At 35.0% G+C, this 22,388-nt stretch overlaps 1 protein-coding gene across 3 annotated transcripts in view; it reads left to right on the top strand.

The window, feature by feature from the left end:
* The window catches only part of LOC106661479 (thymocyte selection-associated high mobility group box protein TOX-like), a 216,008-nt gene that overhangs the window by 177,526 nt on the left and 16,094 nt on the right, over positions 1-22,388 (top strand). For all 3 annotated transcript variants that reach the window (XR_001339743.2, XM_014384913.2, XM_024228895.1), the window contains exon 2: positions 8,315-8,389. Coding sequence is in view for 2 of the 3 variants with exons in the window: in XM_014384913.2 (XP_014240399.1) it covers positions 8,315-8,389 (75 nt within the window). In the remaining variant the exon portion in view is untranslated. The remainder of the gene's footprint in view (positions 1-8,314; positions 8,390-22,388) is intronic.

Below are 22,388 nucleotides of genomic sequence, written 5' to 3'. Positions count from 1 at the left end.
AAGTCTTCCGCAGTTCTACCAAAAGCTTGAAGAAAGATTTCAAAGGATCTTTGTCGAGAAATGTGGCTGCGTAACGAGACTGTAAACAGGATAAGGGTAATAAGACAAGTTCCACCACCAAACCCTCCATGAATGAGGAAAGTTCTGGCAGCAAAACGTATATTCCATTCTCCAGGCCAACTTTAAAGTCAATTTCCTTCAAAACAAACATCAGAAGTCCGGCTCGAATTTATATTTTTAAGCTGTTCAACTTTTGATTAAACAACAGATTCAAACAACGTAGTTTTATTTTGTTATTTTTTAACACCACTTGGTTTAAACTCAGTTCAGGATTGAACTTCAACTTCAAAATTGCCTTTTTTATTTTATGTTGAACCGAGTTCGTAAATTGCTGGAACCTGGTTCAACTTTGAATGTCGAGCGTGGGGTATACCTAGTTCAGAGTTAAGCAATGTTCATTTCATAATATAACCTGTATGCTGTTAAAGATTGAACTTTCGGTCAACAAAAGTTGAAAGCAATTTTAATCAGTTTTTGTTGATGGAATGGATGTCAATGGAATTGATCAACAGTTGATATCAAATAATTGAAGTTTTTTTCTAATATGTAGTTATGTAATCGTATTTTGTTTTTCTAATCAGCAATAAGACCGGTAATTTGTATTTATTTTACGATAAAGCTCAAAGGTTTTTTCTCGCATATTTATTCCTCATCAAGTGGCGGATCATTAGGCCGCGAGGTTCGGTACAACGGTCCTTCTTTGAACTTGGTTCAAATTATGAACTGGTTCAAGTAAACCCAGTTTAAACCGTGTCTAGTGCAACGGTCCCTTTAGGCCGGTCGTTTTTACCCCAAACCTCAAAATCACAGATTTATTTTGTAACTCCATCGTACTAATCTTATTTAAATGTCCAAAAGAGGTAAAAAATTGTCCGTAAAACGATAAAATATACAATGTATTCAAATATTTAAACGTAAATTTAGAATGTACATTGTACTGTTGCTCTGAAAGTTTTAAAAACAACTTTTTTTATCCGAGGAAAATAAATTTCTCTTGTGTTGCATTCGGTACGGAATGGACTGTTTGTTCAAATTATTGCATTTTACGTGCTCGGTTCTGAACTTCCAGTGATATTTTTACATTTTTTCACCGGTTAAGGACATTTTGCCTCTTCGGGCCATTAACTTGTAAAACTGGCCTTCATGCTTATTGTTTATGCTCAATAGACCTTCCACACTGCCGACATACATAGAAACGAGTAAATCATAGAAATGTTTAAAACCACGAACTCTTATTAAATATTATTACCCTAACGACCCGATAGAATTAAAAAATAAATCAATCGATATCATACATAATATGTATTAATAGCGTATTATTAGTCGCGGCGTGTTTTAATAAAAGAAGGAAGGAGGGTAGTGTACCCTGTGTGCATGTGTCTTTGAAGGTATAATTAAACTGAGTGTCTACCGGATTAATAACAGGTCACCGGTTTATAAGCAGGAAACAAATAACAGGGTTGCCCGTAAAATATTGGCTCTCGGTCCTAATAAAATTAATAGGTGTCGAGTCTCAAACCGTGGGAAATGGAAATGGACTTCTTAACACTTTCTTAAAAGCTTCCACGGGTTGATTTACTAATTGATTTACCAACTGATTTACCGCTCGCAATTATCTGTAGAATTGAAAAACCTGTCTCGATAGATTTTTCATGCCGTGTTGCATGTCGTTTCAGATCGACGGCAATTTCGTAAACTGCCCTAACACGCCAAGTCTCGACTTCTGAGATGGAAGAACTGCTGATTTGCTGACAATACAATCCAAACAAGAAAAATATTACGATGAAATAAAGATACTGTTTGTGACTTTTGTGTGAGTTGTAAATGTTTAACTGTATTGGAAATCGCCCTGAAAACCGTGTGAGAACCAGACCCCACCATCTAGCGCACTCATAAACCTTCAGAACGAACAAGTCTTTTTGGAAAAAAAAGGAAATTATTTTCAGCCGGTCGACAGATTTATATTTATGCTTTCCAATTGGTCAGGGAAATAAATCACGGCCGTATTTCCGGTCCTCTTTAAATCCAATTTATTCCGAGTTCATTTATGAAAGAATTGAATGTATTACTTATGAAATCTGACGAATAATTGGACTTTGTTTATTTGTTTCGCCTCGCTCGCTCCATGCCTTATCATCGTTTTATTTTAACACATCCCTAATCAATTTATGACAATTAGTCATTAGTATTGTTTGCAGGTAAAGGACAAGAAAGAAGGCTCCGGTTTTTCTATTGTCCACTTTTCTAGTAAAAAGCTGAACCACGTAATTCGATTCGTCACCGGATACTTTTATAGGATGATCCCAGGACATCCATATTTTGATACTGATGATAAGCCCAATCATCTAAAAGTATCCTAATATTAGTTACCACTTGTCATTTTAATTTTTATTGAAGGCTTTCCGTTTTTTTATTATTATTATACAAGTGCACATTAAATAATGCAACAAGTAAAAATTGCTGAAGCAGTAAGCAGGATTTATGAACGGTGATCATCGTTGGCCAACGATGCGCTGAGATTGCTTGGCAACCAACTGTTTACAAAGTACAAACAAATATTGTTTTGCTATATTTTTACAAATTTTCAGAGGCTTTGTATTTTTTTTTCTGTGGATACTGTAAGAACTTCTTTCAATATATCGCATTTTTACGTTTTTATTTCCAAACCCAATTAGGCCTGAACAAAACCGAACGAATCTGACTTTTTCGGCCTTAGTCGGCGAATCGTACAGAACAAACTAGGCCGTGGTGAAACCGTAAGCAGAAGTCTGTTTTACGAGTTCGAAGATAAGAAGGTCACCGGATTTGGATAAAGACCTGTTAAACCTTCGGACGGTAACTACCGTAGGTTTGAACACAGTGATTTCTAGTTAGCATGTATCGAGGAAGTAGGGAGGGAAAGCACCAAATCTATCGTTGAAAAGAAACAATAAACGGTTAGCCATAATAGATCACGAACTCGGCCGAACACGATAGTTGTGTAGATAAGGAGGTGTAACAAGCACCCATCTCTATGATTAGCCTTGTCGAAAATAGAGGTCTCGCTCAATCCCTACCCAATTAATAAGGATAGCCTCCTTTATCAAACACCACCTATTTCAAACTTAGAAGATACCCTTCACAGAGTATAAAAAGCCGACATTAAAAACTGTTATTACGATTTTAATTGTATTCTTTGGTTTATGTTTAATGCCAAGAGAGATACCCAGCCATTATCATCTTAATAAATAATCAAAACAGTGCTGTTTTTTTTCCAAATTCCGATACTTCGTGTACTCCACCAAAAAAATAGTCGTTTCAAATATTCAGCACCTTCAAAAACCAATAGACTCAGTTTATAGATTCGTAGACAATCGCAATCTTCTGTCAAGAGTCACCGAGGTACATCCAATAATTCTTTCCATCTAATTTTCCTTTCAAATATTTTTTACAAACTTGGGAGGAATTGTTAAACTGGTTTAGCATTCTTTTTCACTTATATTAAGTTGTACACCATTTCACAGATAGGTACAATACATTCATTTACATATTTTGGCCACTGTCATTTCAGCCTTCGTGGGCGTTGGGGTTTGAGGAAAGGGAAAAATTAAAAGGATTGGAACAAAAGCTTTCTATGGAAATTTAAAAGAAAAATTAATTTTTAAGCTGTGTACGATTGGTGATAAGAAGGATTTTGGGGTGAAATGTATGGTTTCGGTTTATAATTGCTCGGCAATATTCGATTAAGACCGTAAATCCATGGACATCCTTTTGGTAAGTTTGGTTTCTAACGTCAACTTAAATCCTAGTCTTCTTAGATCCGCTATGGATTCCGGTTAAATTGTCAGTGAGGTAGCGGAACCTGAGTCATATTGTTGAGGATAGGAGGTGGGGCCCATCTTTGTAAGGTTAAGTCACCAGATTGCTGAGTATAATAACCTTATAATAATTAAAAAATATAATCATTTTTATTGCAATTAACATATGTTAATCGGAGTTTCAACATACGATCTATGAACCAAAATTATCTAGTTTTATGGGTCCACGAATGAGAAGAATCTGATGGCATCATGGTGTCTGTTGTTGTGGGTTTTCTAGATCTACTTCAGTTAGGTTATTTATTATGGAAAATTTTAAGTCTAAAAAGTTTAAACATAGTACATTTATTCGTGATCAGCTTGACCAAATAAATTCTTTTCAATTAATTAATCTTTAATTAAGGTTTTGTTTGAGATAAAAAAGTCAGTGTCACAAGCGGGATTCGAACCCACGACCTTCGGCGAAATACGCCGCTGTTCTACCACTTGAACTATCGTGACTTACATTTATTAGGTTTCATGGTCCGCTTGACCAAATAAATTCTTTTCAATTAATTCATCTTTAATTAAGGTTTTCTTGTTAAAAATGGCCAAAAGGAGGGAAAATTCAGAAGGTGGGGTTGAGATGGGAAGTTGGTACCCGAGTCCTAAATTTAGCGTATTTAGCCGCGAAGGTCGTGGGTTCGAATCCCGCTTGTGACACTGACTTTTTTATCTCAACCAAAACCTTATTAAAGATTAATTAATTTAAACACATTTAATTATTTCTAATTTCAAATTTATATTAGGGTATAAAGAATTAATTAATTGGAGGAATTATTTTAGATATTCTACGATTTCCGACCATATACACAAACTGTCGTGTATATAACGTTTCCAAAAAAGCACAGATTTAATTAATTCATTAGTTGATTTGAATAGAATTTTTACAAAGTGATCCATAAATATTTCGATACAAAGTGGGAATAATGCAGACCCCATTGAGAACCCTTTCATCCCATAAAATTTATTATTAAATTTACAGACAGATAAACGACTTTCTCATTGGAATGTCGCGTTGGAGGTTGATTTATAAGTCACTCCTGAATTCATGTCGATAGACCAAAATTTGGAATTATTCAATCTGGTTAAGAGCATTTAATGCTCGAAATCCGGATAGTTGCTAATAACATTTTATGAATAGATCTTTACAAAAAGTTAAACTACCTTGGGAGGTACCCGATTTTACTGGAGGAAGCACTTGCTTAAAACACAGGATCACTTTTATCGTCAGTAATCAACCAGGTACATTAAATTAAGTTGCCTAATCAAAAGCGTTTAGTATGTTAAAACATAGATGAAAGAATATTTCAGCTATTAGAATGTCATGCTCTACATAAACTTATAGTCCTGAAAATATGTCTAACTTTGTAACGAAACTGGAACCTATTAAATAACCCGGTTATTTGTTTAACAAATTTAATCTATTGTTTAAAGTATCAAAAGCTCATCGATGAAACGATAAGGTTGGACGTTAATAGACATTAATTTAGTGGATCGTTGGAGGCCAAGGTACAGAGCCGCCTTTCTTCCCTTTGTAAAATTCTTACAATCCACCGCCGAATTGTTCGGATGCGAGTTTTGAGAGGCTGTGAACACAAAGGGTTTGGAGTTGTTATCAAGGGGGCATAGTGACAAGAGTAAATTGCGCATAAATTATAAAGACTATCTTCCACTTATGTGAGAGAAATGGAAGAGGAAGGGGCCCAGGGATAGAGAAAGAGATGACAAAGTATACTCGCCGAATGTGCTTACCAGATAAGAGGCTTACAACTACCCCTTCTCGCGCCCCTCCGCGCAACACCCTCCCAAATTGTTTATGTACAACTTCTTCTTTGTCAACATAAATATCAGTTTAGTTCGTTGTAGGATTAAGGCGAGTGCTAAGTTTTGGAAGGCTTCCCTAGTATTTCTCAGTTAACGCCTGTTTGTTTTCCACCCTGATTTTAATGAATAACGCATTCTTCCCGTTTTGTCTTACGCCCTCGAGATATTCCCTTTCTGATTTAATGCTATCAAAGTTGAGCTTTTTTTTTACGATAACGTATATGTTTTTAAGTGATTGATAATGAATATGCCTCTAATATAGGATCTACTATCTAAGTTGGAAAGACGGACTTGATGTCTGATACAACATTGGTATAAAGTAGTTTTTAATTAATAAATAGGTCAATAATTACTAATTAAATTAGTACCAGTGTTATTGCAAATATTAAATTATTAAAGCGATTAAAAACTATGATAAAAGTGTACCATCACCCCGTCTAACCAATTTTGATCTAGGTACCTTGTAGAATCAAGTAAGCGAAAGGCTATCTTGAGCTGAAGCATTCATGCTGGAAAGTTACAAGGAGTGTACTAGGAGCTGTCCTTTATTTCTTGTATACTATTTTAAGAAGAAGAAGAAAAATAACTTTATTTTGGGATTGGTGTCCCCTAAGAATAATTTACATGAAATAAATAAAAGAAGTTCCTTCTATTAAGTTAAAAGTAAAAAAAAAAGATAGAATCTTGGCACAAAGTATACCAATAAGGCAGGACAGAAGAAAAAATTACGAGAATATTAAACAAAAATAACAAATGTTAACGTGAGGTCTCTGCTTGGAGGGAGAGGAGAGGAGGTGATTATACAGGCGGGATTTAAAGGAGAAAAAGGAGGCAGCGTGCCGAATAGAAAGGGGAAGGGAGTTCCAGAGTTTAGGGGCTCGGATCAGAAATGATCTTTCGAAGGTATGGGTTGTATGTAGCGGAAGGATAAGGAACTGAATGAGGGTCCAGAGGGAGCTGGTATGGGGACAGGCATTGATGAAGAAGAGTTAGGCGAGACAAAGTGGGTGCTTAATTCTTTAAGGGAGACAGTATAGGAAGATAGTGAGTTGGGTGGGCGACATATGCCAATGTTGCGAAGGAGCTTCCATTTTGCTCTAGGATCAGGAGTGGTGGAGAGTGCCTCTTGGTAATGAAGGGCTTTGGCCCGACGGATATAGGATTGGGTTTTATTGCGAAGGGCTCGGAAGGAAGAGTGGTCTTCAGGAAGTTTAGTTCGACGAAAGCGCCTTTTTGCCGCTTCCCGTCTTTTAATTAAATCATCCCTAACCATCCGTAACCAACTTTTATTCCTAATATAGAAAAAAAATAGTCAAATTTGCATAAAACACTGCTATTTTCAATAGTTAAAAGTCAAAAAAATTACATGCATCAGTAAACTGACAAAAATTTGGATTGGTAGCATTAGCGCAAGTGTCCTCGGCAATGTTGGGACTGAGTCGATCTTTAAAAAAATCGAACCCATCTATTAAAAACATAATTAAGATTATATGGTTTGAATATTTTTTAAGGTTATATTGATTTTTGAATAAACTGGGCAAATATGTTGTCATAATATTTAATTAATATAGGTCATGATGATGACTTTAAAATAGGACTTGGCAGTAACAAATGAATTTGTTTTTCATCTAGACCGTATCGAGATCCAAATTATTCATAAAACATTGTAAGATCAAATTAAACTAATCCAAGTCTGTTATAAGTTAAGCATAGAAAGTCAATTCCATTTGCATATGGACTATGGTTTCCAACTTAGGCTAAACTGTTCAAGGTACAAGGTACTGCGGAACTTGGCGTTTCTTGGTGTATCATCAACAACAAATTACCTTGATATTGATACTGATGAACTGCTCTAGAGCAAAATTTGACATCAAATGTGACAATGATTCAATGATGTCAATGTTCCACCTCTTTGACAATGCTTGGTCAGTAAGAAGACTCAAGAGAGTGACCTTCGTGTTTATTCAATGAAAAGTGTCAATTTTGAAAACAAGAATATACATTAGTTTTATTGTACATAACAATTAGAAATCAAAATTTGCTGTTAAATAAGAATTTTGTTTAAGCTTTTCAAATAGTATTTAAGGTTAGATAAAATTCATCAGGTTGTATACAATAAGAAACTAATTAAATCTCATTGGTTGTTTCTTTCTTTAGCCTCTTAACTAGTAATATTTACAACATTTAAAATAACACTGTAGAAATTTCATTAATTTTCATTGATAGTTAAGATTTTTTATAAAACTCCCAATCCAATTAAGGCGGTGTTACCAAGTCCGGCTTAAATTGGAACATTCCAATTCAGTATTTATAACCATTTCATCCTCTTTTCGAGTGATAGGTTTCTTAATAAAACAAACCACGAGGCGGATTTTTATGAGCTGAAATTTTTCGATTTCTCGTACTGTTTCGATTGAGCGACTTTCTCCCATTACAAAGGAAATTATTCGCCGCAAGACTTTCCCCCACATTGTACGTTTAATGTCGGCCGTGTCAAACTTGAAAAAAAAAACACGGATGCTGGGGCATAATCGAGAGAATTAAAGAATTCCATCTCTCTGTGGTTAACCTATTTTCATTCTCTGTTTCAGAGGAGCGAGAACATCGACGTGTCGCTCTCAGTGCCCAACCATCTACAAAACGGCTTCTCCAACATGACCGAGCAGGTAAAACCAACTTAAAACATAGCGTATTTTTATAATCAGCAAGAAAGTCGAATTGCTATTGTAGACAAATCGTGGGGAATTTCTATAATCAACCTGCTAACATGTGAAAAAAATCCTCTAGAAAACTATCGCCCGCTTCCTGCCTATTAAATTAAAGGATTTCTGGAACGTGCTTGGATAGAGGTGTAGAACAGGAAAGCGGTTGAACGCAAACAAAAACAAAAACCCGTTACAAATACGCCTTGTACTCCGACATTTGAATGCCTGACCCCATTTTCATAGATACGTACAGTAAAAGTTAAAAGACCTTAACATTTCAAGTCCCCGGGCCTATCCGGATTGTTACGTAGGTGTTTATTATTTACCGATAAGATTTCTTAACATAGATTTTTTTTAACTTTTCATACGACCAAACGATTCTGTATGCAACATTTCGGTTCAGTATTTTAAACTAAAATCGTCCTTTTTACTTTATATGAGTTGGAAGAAAAGATTCATTTAGAAATTTTATGTGTTAGTGTTTCACACGTATTTTCATATGAAAACTAAGTCCCTATCCTAAAATACTAGCCTCTCATTTGTATCTTAGGTTGTCAACTACTGAATAGATATAAAACATACAATACATACCACATATATGTCTGGTGACATTCACTCCACTAGAATACTTCGATATTCCTCGGGGCGGGATTAAGCCACCCCTTCATTTCATGCTAATACATTACATCCAATCCAAGAGATTAATATAAACACAACATCTGATACAAACATAGAAGTCAGGTTACGTTCGCCTCCTACCTCCACCGGAATACTCAATATTCCTCGGGGCGGGGATAAGCCACCCCGTCCTTTCACGCTAATAAATTACATCCATTCCAAGAGATTAATATAAACACAACATCTGATACAAACTTAGAAGTCTGGTCACGTCCGCCTCCCACCTACCGGAATACTCGATATTCCTCAAGGCGCGGTTAAACATTCATTCTTGCTAATAATTACTTTTACTTCCCCAACGTACTCGATATTACTCGGGGCATATACAAAAGGAATGTGAATGACATCTATTGACTATTATTAATATATTTTCTTACTAAGTAATTTGTTTTTAATATTTTATCTTAAATTCAAGGTTAGTTTTGAATATATTTCTTATTTTTCATCAACTACAGACTTTAATATGTACATATTCTAAATTATGTAACACTCACTTTTATAATTTAATATATAACAGATATTTACAGAATGCGAGTTATTAGTTAGTTAGTTAGTGCCATTGCATAACCAATGCAAGTTCAAGACCATATGTGTTAGATATATCGACCACATTTTTAGTCACGAATAATCTGGATGAAATGTTACAAACCTTGGCAACGTTGGGACTGAGTCGGCCTACAAAGAAATATGGCAGATATTCCTCCGGGGTGTGGGGGAGTCGAACCCACCCCATTCACGCTAATAACTTAATTTTACTATCCAGACGTCACACACTCACCCCATACCACGATATTCCTCAGGGCGAAACTTTCCTAATTAGCCCTAATACTCATTGTTATATTGTTATACAATTTAATTAACTATTCTTGCTTAATGAGCTTAATTGCGTTCATACCCAAATAAATTGATTATAACTGGAATATAAATACATGGCATACACCTTGTTTAATAAACATAAATGTGCTTGCTTAAATATAAATACATTGAATATAACTTTCACAATTACGCAAACTTTAAAAAATCTTCTATTCATGTTATGTAATTTTATCAACCATTTTTGTTCCAAAACACTAGTTGGTTCATATTTGAATAAAACATTTAATTCAAGTTGGCAAGTAGGAAGTAAATTTATGCCCTGCAAATGAATTAAGGTTTTATTGAGAAAAAAATAATAAATAACAGCAAGTGCAATATTATAAAAAGCCCTTGCTAAATTGTCCTTGGGCGCTTGAACTTAACTCCAGCTGACATGAAAAAATACTTCGTCGACGCCAATTTTACTCGCTACGAATAAAAATATGATAATATAACACAGATTATTTGATTAACAACTCGTTTACTTAAAATAAATCCTTGAATTTCAACGTTGATTAGAGTTCATCTGCGCAATCCTGGAATTTTTATAATCGTGTTTTTGTGTGTGTGTGTGTTTTTTTTTAACAATTTTATGGTGGATTTTGTTAGTCGTAAATCTGACCAGTTATGTAAAACAAACATTTATAGTAGAGGGAAACATTTTAGACCTCCTTGCTCCTAAGTTGACTAATGGTCAAAATTCTGTATAAGATGGGTTTTATTGCCGTGATGTTTATCTTCATTAAACGTTTATTTTATATTTACAAGAAGAAAAAAACATAAAAGCTGGGATACTTCGAATGAGTTGTTATCACTCAATGCATTTCAAATTTTTTTGAATTTTTCCGAGCTACAATTTTTTATTTTCCGTCATGTTTGTAAGAAGAAAAAATTGTGTTGAAGTCATAACATAGTTAGGTTAACGAGGCACGAAGTTTAAAAGTTCTCTCGGCTTGATTCGGCACAACGTCAAATATTGACACTTGTAAAACTAATTTGCTGCAAAAATGGGCCGAGGACCGGTAGATTAAATAGCAACGTACTGTTTGCCTCGGCTTGTTCAGTACTGAATCAGTCTTGAAGCCGGATTAAAACGAATTGAAATCATTTTCCTTCCATAAACACACAACAAAATAACCAAAACAATTCAATTCAAAACGAAAAAAGAACGCTTTTAAAGGTACTTCAAGCCTTTATGTAAGTATTTTGATTTTTGGGGTAAATTAAGTTACCGTTCAGAAAATTATAAATGAAAATTCTTTAATGTTTATATGTTAAAAACTTACGAATGACATGACGAATGGACAAAATGACGGATGATTTCATCTCTAAACTATGTACGAATATTTTTTTTTTAATGTAAGTTAATACCAGGTGCAGAATAAATCGCAAGGTCTCAATTCGGCAACTACCACGGATCGTGTCATTAATCAGGCCAGCTTATCTAAACGATAATTAATGCTTTTACGTTCCCAAAGATAATTATATACAGGTGATTACAAATCGGTATTCATTAATTAATACTCGAAATCCAGTGCGGTGAATAGAGATGGAACCCCGTACCCCCAGCGACCCAGCCCCTGAACCGTTCGCCCTTTTGTTTTCCGCGCGGGAATAATTTATGTTTCGAGCGATCTGTTCGCCCGTTATGAATATACATTCCATTGTCTTTTATGCATTTTGCGGAGGGCGCTACGAGATATTTTAACGATCGATTCACCACGAAGTAGGACTGGCGTAAGCAGCCGTTTAACCCTTGATTTTTTTCTACAAATTTTAGAGGTGTTTTGTTAACGTTATCGTAATTAGAAAAGTGTTTGTGTTTTGTCAGAATAATTTCAACATTTTTACCTTCTAAAGTCGACGAGCCGTCAATGAGAGATGCCATCGATATCGACGGACAATGGCAATTTATGACTGCCGTCATACATCCATCAAGCCTTAATTACTCAACAACATCAACAAGCTAGTTTGTTTATTATGTTTATTTGAACAAAGCTCGGATAGTTTATTGAACTTGCCATAACATATTTAATTTAATTTGATCGTTTCCGATCATACTCCTCCCAGCTTCACTGCCCTGGTGTGTAACTACAATTTATAATATTTTATATGTATAAACGACAAACCGAGCAATGTAGGAAAATGGGCGAGTCTGCCGGCCCAACCGGCGTGAGAAGAAAGACCGGGATGATCGGAATCGACCATTCTTCAGGTTCATCACCCTGCAGACAGCAACAAGAAATTTCATAGTTATTAATTGATTAATAGTTCGAAACTGAGTGCTAATCTTTGTGCCAGTACGCCAGCTTGTAAATTATTTTCCGAATAAAATTTGATTTACCATGTTACAATAAAAATGTGGATTAAAGACGAAGGGTCAAGAAAGTGGTCAAAGCACAACACAATTGTACACCAAGGCGCATTTAAAGGCAATGCAGCAACACTTCTTTTTTGTTAATTTATCATTAAAAAAGTACATTATATGAACAAGAACTATCAAAGCCTAATCATAAACCTTTGAATGACCTCCTTAAACACTTTAGCACATTTAGGAGATGAAAATCTCGAAAGATCGTTCACATCTTATATTCTTAACTTTCCTAAAAACTTGGTGTTTTTTTAGAGACCGGTTGTTTAATAAAGTATTGGAGTCGTGAGGAACGATCAAAAATGAGCCAGTTTAGAAAAACCGATTTTAATTTTTTTCCGATGTTTCGACCTCTATTCGAGCATCTTCAGGGCATAAAGTATGGTGTATTCTTGTGGTGGTTGGTTTTGACTTTCACAACAATTTTACACAAAACCAATACATCATAAAATTACCACCACTTTTTATGCTCTGAAGATGTCCCGAATAGAGGTCGAAACGCTGCAAAAAAATGAAAAAAGTGTTTTTCTAAACTGCCTCATTCTTGACTGCTCCTCAGGACTCCAACAAATTAGCTTAATAACAATTTAACACGATGCAATGGCCTGCATGAATTCTTTAATTATCTCTCTGGTCGTATTTATAGAGTACATACTGCATTGACTTTTTTCAATATGCACAATAAATTCTAATGTCTTTTTTTCCAGATTTTGTTATTTATTTAAGCTTGTTGGAGTTAATTGGCCCTTTGGCGTATTTGAATGATACGATATCAATCAATGACGTTCGTGGACGATTGTAAATTGTTAAAAGGGAACGCGTTGGATATGGAAAGCGAACGGCTTTACCGAGTATTTTTTCAAAGGAAAAACGGCTTCCTGTTAGAAGTGTTTTCCCTTTTTTCCCCCGACTTGTATTCATTTAGCGTGTTTTCTTATTCGCCCTTATTTACGACAATTTTCAAATATAAGACGTTATTGTAATGCACATAAAAGAGGGAATTCTGTGTAATGCGGCGGAATGGTGGATAATAGAGGGCAATTTGAAGAAGAATAACAATCCTTTGTACAGCAATACAAGTAATGGGGCTGCTATTGTCATTTCCAAGGCCTCTGGTTTTAGGTTCCTCCCGAAGAACGATCGGCCTTTCATCGGGTCTTCTTCACATACTTTTAAACTAAATTTTTTGTATACGGCGCGGGCTCAACTTTCCGCGAAAAAAGATCGACCGTCCGAAATAAATGAAATAAAATCGAGTGAATAATTCAATTTTAAAAAAAGGGAAGGGAAAAATTAAGCTTGAACGTAGTGCAAATAGTGGTGTGACTATGGAGAAACTCTTGCGTTATGAACGGACCCGATCAATTTGTTGATAAACTTTTGAAAATGCCAGAGGTCCGATTAGTCATAGGAAGGCGTGAAGGTAAAGTTCTCAAAGTTTATTACTGGCGTGAATTAAATTCTAGAGACAATGAATAGGATTTTTTGTGCGGAGACCTGGACATGCCAAACTAATTTCGGTTTATTTCAACGGCTAAAAGATTAAAAATATAAGCGAGCTTGATTGAAAAGACAGGCTTTTAAAGGCTTACCTTGTTTCAACCTCCCCACGCTGATGCACGTTGGAAAATTTATGACGGTTTCTTCCCGCTTTGGAAATCAAACCGGAAATTGCGACCTTATATTATCGCATGAACGTTACGGTTCATTTAAATGAATGAACATGTTTTGCCGGAATCATTTATCGCTCTCCGGTTTGCCGGGGGTGCAGCCGACTCTGGCAACCGTTTCGAGTCGTTCCCCAATAAACAGGACCGTTCCAAAAAAAATTCATTTGGGACTTTTTGACCTTTTAGTTCTTGGCAAGGCGCTATAAAGAGTCGTTTTGCAATATTGAAAAGATTGCCGTTTTCTAATTTCCAGGATCGACATTAAACAATCTATAAAATGCCACATTCAATTACATCGATCAAAGTCGTACGTGCAAGAATGCATTTTTATTTCACCAACCCCAAGGTAAAACTTTCATTATTTTCATTTTTATGCTGCAACGAATAAAACATTATCGTCATATAAACTCTTAAGAATAGTTTATTTTACATAAAGATTATATGATGGGTTTTAGAAAGTTACACCTCGGTGGAAAGTAGTTTGTAGAAAAAAGGGATAATTATGCAACTCGAATTATACAATTCGTATGATTTGAGAAATATACGATATAACATAATTCCCAACATCCCGTCTATTGAAGTTATGCAATTAAGCACAAGGTAAGGCAGCTAATTTATACCAATACGCGTAAATTTGGCACGAATTTTAAATAACTATGAATAAAAATCATCTTCTTTTTTTTTAATAATAAATTATACATGTAATTTTAAACGTTTCAGCTGTAATTCGAGTCAATCTGTATTCAACTTCAAACAATTTCAAACTGTTTGTAATAGTTGCGATTTGGTCGTATGTCAGTTGACGGTTTTTCAGGGTTAAACAACCCTGGGAAGTTTCAGTATGTGGAAGTAAACAAATATATTTTCCCCTGTAGATTTAAGGATAAAACCGTGTCTAACCTTCAAAGCCCGTCACTAGTTTCATCTAACGGTTTTCATCACACCTTCACTCAAACCTCATTAAAGACGTATACAACATTAATGATCGTACGTCGCTAATATCTAGAACATGGTTTTTTTTCTAGTGAAGAGTTCATTAAGTGAATCGATAAATCCGAAAGGCACGAAAAGTATTTTGATATGCCCTTCCGACATAGCGGTCTGTAAATAAGAAGCAATTTAACTGAAAGACGCTACAAATTAGTTTCAAATCCACTCTTGTGTCAGTCCAACTATGCGGAATCGTTCTCTGGAGCCTGTTTAAAAAGCCATTTCGACATGGCGTTGAAAATTACATAAATCGACCCGGGTAGTCGACATTTACCGAGGTTTAATATTTCTGGAATATCTCGGGGAGTTTTATAAATTTTAATTTCAATGCCTTCGCATACTCGGTAAATTTTAAACATTTCATACCAGTGATTTGTCAAGTCACGGCGGGTAATTGCACGTAGGAACGCTCTGTATAAAATGAGAAAGAGGCTTGGAACTTGGAAAGGTGAACGGCACATATTCCAGTCGACTTATAAATTATTTACATTTCAAAAAACGAACTTTTTCATCCTTCATTTAACTTCTCACAAAGTTATATGCTTTAGGATTTGATGATAATTTAAGGAAGGATTCGGTTGGTAATATTCATAGATAGATTTGGCCTTACAAAAATCTTTGGAAAATTGTGAGAGTGACATGGTTAATTTTAAAATGGGTCGAAGAATTATGACAAAATGTAATAATATTCGATGAAAAAAAATCATCCACTATGCCAAAATTACATTTACATACAAATATTTTATTATTGCAGATAAAAAAACTATGTTTCAATGTTTTATGCTGTAATTACAGCATACAAAGACAACATGGATACTTATCTAAGATCGTTTTAGAACTATAAATTCATTAATGTGTCATCAATTTGTTACATTATAATTAATTATTTTACTATTTATAAATCTTTATTTTATTTTTGTTTAGATAACTACATGATTTGCATAATATTATAACATTTTTATATTTTTATGATCACAGTTTGAATAAATAAACTCTACTCCCACAAACAAGTAAATAATAATAAATAACTTCATGAAAAACTATTTAATGAAGAAATAAAAAATCTATTTGAAAAACCCAAACTAGGAAGGAAGTCGAGTGTATACTCGTTTTGACTCTTCTCAATTCGTACTAGCTTGACTTGACACGAAAAAGCACCCATTACATCCTACCATAGAAACTTATGTTTTCTTTTTGTAGGAACAAGTTTTCCAATACTATGGCTATTGTCACAAGCCTTTTTAAAGTTTATGGTGCATTTTTCAATAAAACATTTGATTGTGTCCAACTTGCACATTTCATGCAAAAGCCCAATGCTTGTGGAACGAAGAGAGATAGTACACAACCTTGGACATACGGAATAGAACTGTGGGGAACCGCTAAACCTTCTAATATTCAACGTCTCCAATCCTTTAATCTAAAGTCCTCAGATCCATTGTAAATGCTCCTTATTATGTCTGAAATGCTACACTCTACAACGACCTTCAAATTCCTTATATCCAAAAATTTATTCCCCAAAAATTTATCAAGTTCCATAAAAACAAAACCTCCATCCAAATAGTCTTGTCCAAGCCCTGTCCAATAGAACCCTCCCTACAACCCCAAAAGGATTGTACCCTCCCCCGCAATCAACCCGAGAGGAACTACCTATTGAAAATAAGAGCACGGTTTTGTTTGTTGTTACTAATTCTTATTTTCAATTTCTTAAAGTAGTTATCCAATTTACGTAAAGCATCGTTCTTTCTGTTAGTGATAGTCCAGGTGCACTACGAGGTCAAAAGGAGGGCGGTGTATTCCGCAGATTGGGCTATTTGGACATGCTGCTTGTATGTCACACAAGTAAACAAGAAATGTCTCAGCACAGAACATTGAAGAACACCAGTTGCTACCTTAAACTCTTCATAAATGGCTCCCCCATAATGGACTCTAAAGCGTCGGTCCATTACATAATAGATGGCTATTTTATTTATAAAACTTTGTTTTTAACAATAAATATAAAGTGTCGTGTTTAGTGACCGTTGGTCAATGATTATTCGGATGACAATCTCGTGGCTCAACACGACACCCAAGAATGACACATACACGGAAAATAGACTCTTTGATCCCTGAAGATGATTTCAATAAAGATCGAAACGTTGGCACGATAAAGAAAATGTTTTTCTAAAACCTACATCACATCAAACCGCATCTCACGATCTCCGAATAATTAATAGATATAATTGAATAGGATTATTTTACAGAATAAAATCTAGCAAATTATTTCATGACAAAGAAGAAAATAAACGCGATGGAAAACTTTACAATGCAATAGGAATTAAGAAGAAAACACATTAACATATAAATATATTTAATTTCATAGTTCACTAAAAATCGCTGGAGGACATCAACCGAAAACTCAATAACCGACAAATAAAAAAAAGAACTTTTAATAATAACAAAGCGTCAGGGAACAAAAAACCCTGACTATTATTGCAAAGGACGACGTCTATAAAAAAAAATTAAAAATATCCAAACAGTTTGTGATGCTGTTTTTCCCGGTTTTTCCTTTTAAAAGCCTACAATCCGCCAATTAATTTGAATAAAAAAAGTGTTTATATAAAACGTAAAAAAATTATTGATATATGGACTCAGTTTACTTTCTATTTATATGCAAAATGAATTGAACGGTAGTGTTTTTGTTGTTTTTTTCTGTCAGGGAATTCGTTTTACCGTTGTTTTATAATATTGTACATAAAGTATTTATTCGATCGAAAAGGGTTGCGCAAAAAACTTGTTCCTTTTGTCAGAGGACTTTTATGAAAATGCCACACCATGACTATTATTTACTTATATTAGGTTTCGTGATCCGATTGACCAAATAAATTCTTTTCAATTATTAATTAAGGCTTTGGTTGAGATAAAAAAGTCAGCGACACCAGCGGGAATCGAACCAATGACCCAGCCGAAGGTCGTGGGTTCGAATCCCGCTCATTACGCTGACTTTTTGTATCTCAACCAAAGCCTTAATTAATTGAAAACTATTATTTACATTTATGTTATTGATGCTCGTCCAACTTTTTCTATCAATTAAAGAAAGTTTTAAAGGATATAATTTGTTTAATTAGATAAAGGACATAATCGAGATGGGTGTATGTAATGAATTTTTCGTTAAGGCCGAAACTTTCCTAATTAGCTCTGAAGGGCCACGAATGCGCGCAGATGTTGGCCACGGCGGACCTCCTTTCGAGCTTTCGAACCTACAATTAAACCGATAGTTGTAAATAATGATATATCTTCTACGGGAGGAAACTTATTTAATTAAAAAGTTTTATTAACGGGTATAATAAATTGTGAGGAAAAGGAGAATCATCTTGGAGTGAGGGGAGCGAAATACCGATAATCTTTCAAATAAGAGGAAAATATAGAGCATATTCCATTGAACCGTGAACCCGGTTTTTTAAAAGGTCAACTGCATTCCGTCCGGCTCACTTATTTATTAAATAAATATATCATAGTCCTCAGAGTACCGAGTCAGTGTTGTGATCGTTGTGATCAGTTAATAGGCAGGACGGCTGACATCGACTGTAATAAGTTCCACTGAGATTGTATCCACGATTAGCCTACTTAATCCGATCGTCTTATCAATATAAAGAACTGTGAAAAGGAATTTATTAATTTCGTACAGAAAATTATATGGGAAGGAAAATGTAAAATTTATTATGTATGTAAATCTTCTCTTTATTTAGTAATTCCCCTTTTATTAATATATATCACTTTTTCCTTCCCAAATAATTTTCTTTACAAAATTAATAAATTCCCTTTTATAGTTCTTTCAATCGATAAGATCGGATTCAGTCGAAAAAATTTGTGCACTACAAAATCAAAATCTCGACTCGCATTTTGCCTTTTCAGACCTTTCAAATTTGGTTCTGTATCTGTTTGTCTGTGGTCATTTCTTTGTAACCGGGAAAACTTCGAAACCATGTTTCCGATTTTTATGAAATTTTCAGAGATCGTTCGTGGTTTCTAGATGGTCAACTATGTATCTTTTTTCAAACGGATCCAATATATGTACATGCGCATGCAAAAAATGAGAAAAAGCTGTACTGCTCACTCAATTGGCAGACTTTTTTTCAACTATCTACGGTTTTCGTCACAAATTTACCCGTAACTCTTGAAGTATTCATTTTTGGAGAAATACAAATAAAGCGTTGAAAAGAGCGTCAAATTTACTTTAAGAACGTACCATTGTAGAACTTTCAATTTAATTTTTAGTTAAAAAACTATTTTTTTTAAACTGCTAAAATTAAAAATATGTAAAAAAAAATAAATTTGCAACCCCAAAAATTCATGGCAGAGGTTGACAAGTTTAATAATTATTTCTTCGAATAAGAAGCTTTTAGCTTATCTAGAGTACCCTTTTCTTTAGTTACATCGAACCAAACTGCAGAAATTTTATGTTAAATGGAAAATTGTTGACGGTGTGATAAAGGGGAATGGGATTAATCTACAAATTTTTCTTTTTGTCCTGGGCAAAATTTATTTCCCATCTTTGACGTAATAAAGAAGAACAAAAAGAAAGCAAAATAAAACAAAACACATAAAATAGGGACAATAAACATTGCGAACGACTAAAGCAGAAAAGTTAGACAAAATATCTACACTAAACACAGACAAAGAAAAAAAAGTACAACAATACAGAAGTTGTAATGACCAACTTTAACCTAATAAAAAAACACAAAAAATAAAAATTCAATTTAATTTGTTTCTTCGCTATGTTTATTGTCTCTTTTTTATGAGTTTTGTTTCATTTTGACGTTGAATTTTTCTTCCTTTTTGTGCTTTTTTATTAGATTAAATTGGACAAGCCGGTTGTTCCCCAACTTCCAGGAAATTTCCCAATATTATTATTAATTACTTGTAAAGATTTATGATGATGCATATTATCGGTATACAAAAAATCAATCAATCAAATTATGTATGAATTATAGTATATACGATTGACTCGAAAAGATATAAATAGTAATATATCTGCAAGGTTAGTTTGGTAACTCCGATCCACTGGAGGAATGACAAATCAAAAGTGCGTCGGTGGCCGCAACACGGAACGCGCTCATCACTGTAAGGTAAAGGTCCCGGGTTCGAATCCAGCGGCCCGACATACTTACAAATGGTTTTTTTTTTTTTCAAAAACACCGGCACCCTGAGGCTGACAGACAAATCAACATTTACAATTATTTGTAACGACAAAAACAATAAACCTTAATAAATTTGATTTATAATTCTAGATTAATTGATTAATAAATTCGAAAAATGGCAAAAAGGAGGGAAAATTCGAAAGGTTGTAGGTTGAGATGGGGAGTTGGTGTCCGAGTGGATCGAAGTCACGATAGCTCAAGTGGTTAGAACAGCAGCTTATTTAGCCGAAGGTCGTGGGTTCGAATCCCGCTCGTGGCACTGGCTTTTTCATTTCAACCAAAACCTTACATAAAAAGATTAATTAATTGAAAGAGTTAATAATTTTTTCATTATTATAAAAGCGTTTAAAATCCTCTTTTATAAATTTGTGGTTCTTTGCTGAAGACAATAATGTTTTCAATGAAATCGTGTATTTTGCATTGTATCGATAAAAATTGGACATGTGACACTTGGAGACAATTAATTATTTAAGGACCTTTCCCATTTTGATTTTGGTTTGCAAACTGGTGTGTTGCTAAATTTAAATATTGTGTACCATGTACGCAGCCTTTTTCCTTTGATGTTGATGATATTTATTATTTAGCATTTCTTAACTTTCTTTTTGTAGTAGAGCGTGTAGCGGTGTGAAAAATAAATGCCCGACTTGAATAAAGAGTGAGCTTTAATAAAGCAAGTTAATTTTACACTCTTTCCTCCTTTGTTTCATTCTAATTTACGATGGATAAATTTAAATAATTTAGGGCCGAGAGTGGCCCTGGGAGCCGGCCTCCGCAATAAATAGAAGCTGTGTTTTGAAGTTAAAATGATTTCTGTTTAGGTATGCGAGCGCTCCTCTGTTTGTTACGCCAGTAAACTCTGTTTGCATTCCCATCCCCCGTGTGTATATACACCCTTCGCCACTCCTCATCCTCATCCCCGTCCCCGTCCCCGTCCCCGGGCCCGGCCCCCACACATGTCTCGCATATTCCTTCAGCCCTTTTCCTACCAAGAACAAACTTTTACAAAACTCAAATTGGATCTTGTTACTTGAAAACTCTGGCTTGGTATTGACGTGCTCCCCTCCTTCGCCGCCCCTCCTTTCAGCCGCCCTCGCACGCCGCCCCCTCGACGAATTCAATTTCCTTCCTATTATTATTTCGTCTGGAATGCGTTTTCTGAACGAATATTCACGGATTTCATTGCGTCGCCCGAGTGGAACACTAAAGCGATTACTTCCATTGCCTCTTCTTCCATAGTCCTACACTATATTACTCACACGACTTATACAACTTACTATTTAAAAAATACCTTCTGCCCCTCATATTTTTCTACACAATCCTCTGTGTTCAATTTCTTTACTTATTTAAGTGCAACAGATAGCACAGACATATTTTTAAAGCCGATTTTTATACAATTCCATACAAACGTCCATTAAGGTTTGTTCCTTTTTAGAGGAGGGGGGAAATAAAATCAGTTAAATCATTTCTAGATAAACAATCAAATTTGATGCGAAATGCCCGCACGATGACCTTTTGAGAACACCCGGTCAAGGAAGGAACAAACTATTGTTATACCAGGGCAAGAAAGTGCAGGACCAGAGCATTTATCTCCCTACATTAAGTACTCAAGCTGAAGTCTGGAGAGATGTACTTAATTCAATTTGATCAAAGAATACAAAATTTATTGAGAGAATACACGTCAGGTAAGCAACATACATCTTGGTTTGGTTAGATGGTTGGGGGGTATTAGATGGTTCTAATTGGCAGGATCTTCTTAAATAAGCTTGCTATGCAAAATAATCGCCTTATACTGGAGTCCAGAAATGCAGGAGTAGAGGAGAAAGAAGAAGCACATGCAAGAAATGAATCAGCCACACTGCCGATAGGACCCAAAACCCTATTGTAGGATAGGGGACCATACTGTCGTAAACATCTTAGATGAGAAGGCAGATTGAGAGTGATGATCACTCGCTAGGTACAAGAATTTCAAGAACCCCCTCCCCCGCAAATTAAAAAAAGACATTGCAGACTGCATCAGAGGTAGCTGGAAGAGATTCAGAAACCTAAGGCTACGGTTACTATGAATGTGAATTCTGACGAAATTTTGTTCTGACAAGTTCATCCGAACAAACAAATACTTGTTTTCCAATGAGTGTTTCTTTTAGTAGCGAAGTGCATGTCAGAACACGTACGATGTGGTCAGAACCATTCAAACCAGTTAGATTTTTTGTGCGTTCTGA

Source organism: Cimex lectularius, unplaced genomic scaffold (assembly GCF_000648675.2).
Source record: "Cimex lectularius strain Harlan isolate CLEC.00 unplaced genomic scaffold, Clec_2.1 scaffold217, whole genome shotgun sequence".
Taxonomy (NCBI): domain Eukaryota; kingdom Metazoa; phylum Arthropoda; class Insecta; order Hemiptera; family Cimicidae; genus Cimex; species Cimex lectularius.
This window is presented reverse-complemented; position numbering and strand designations above follow the sequence as displayed.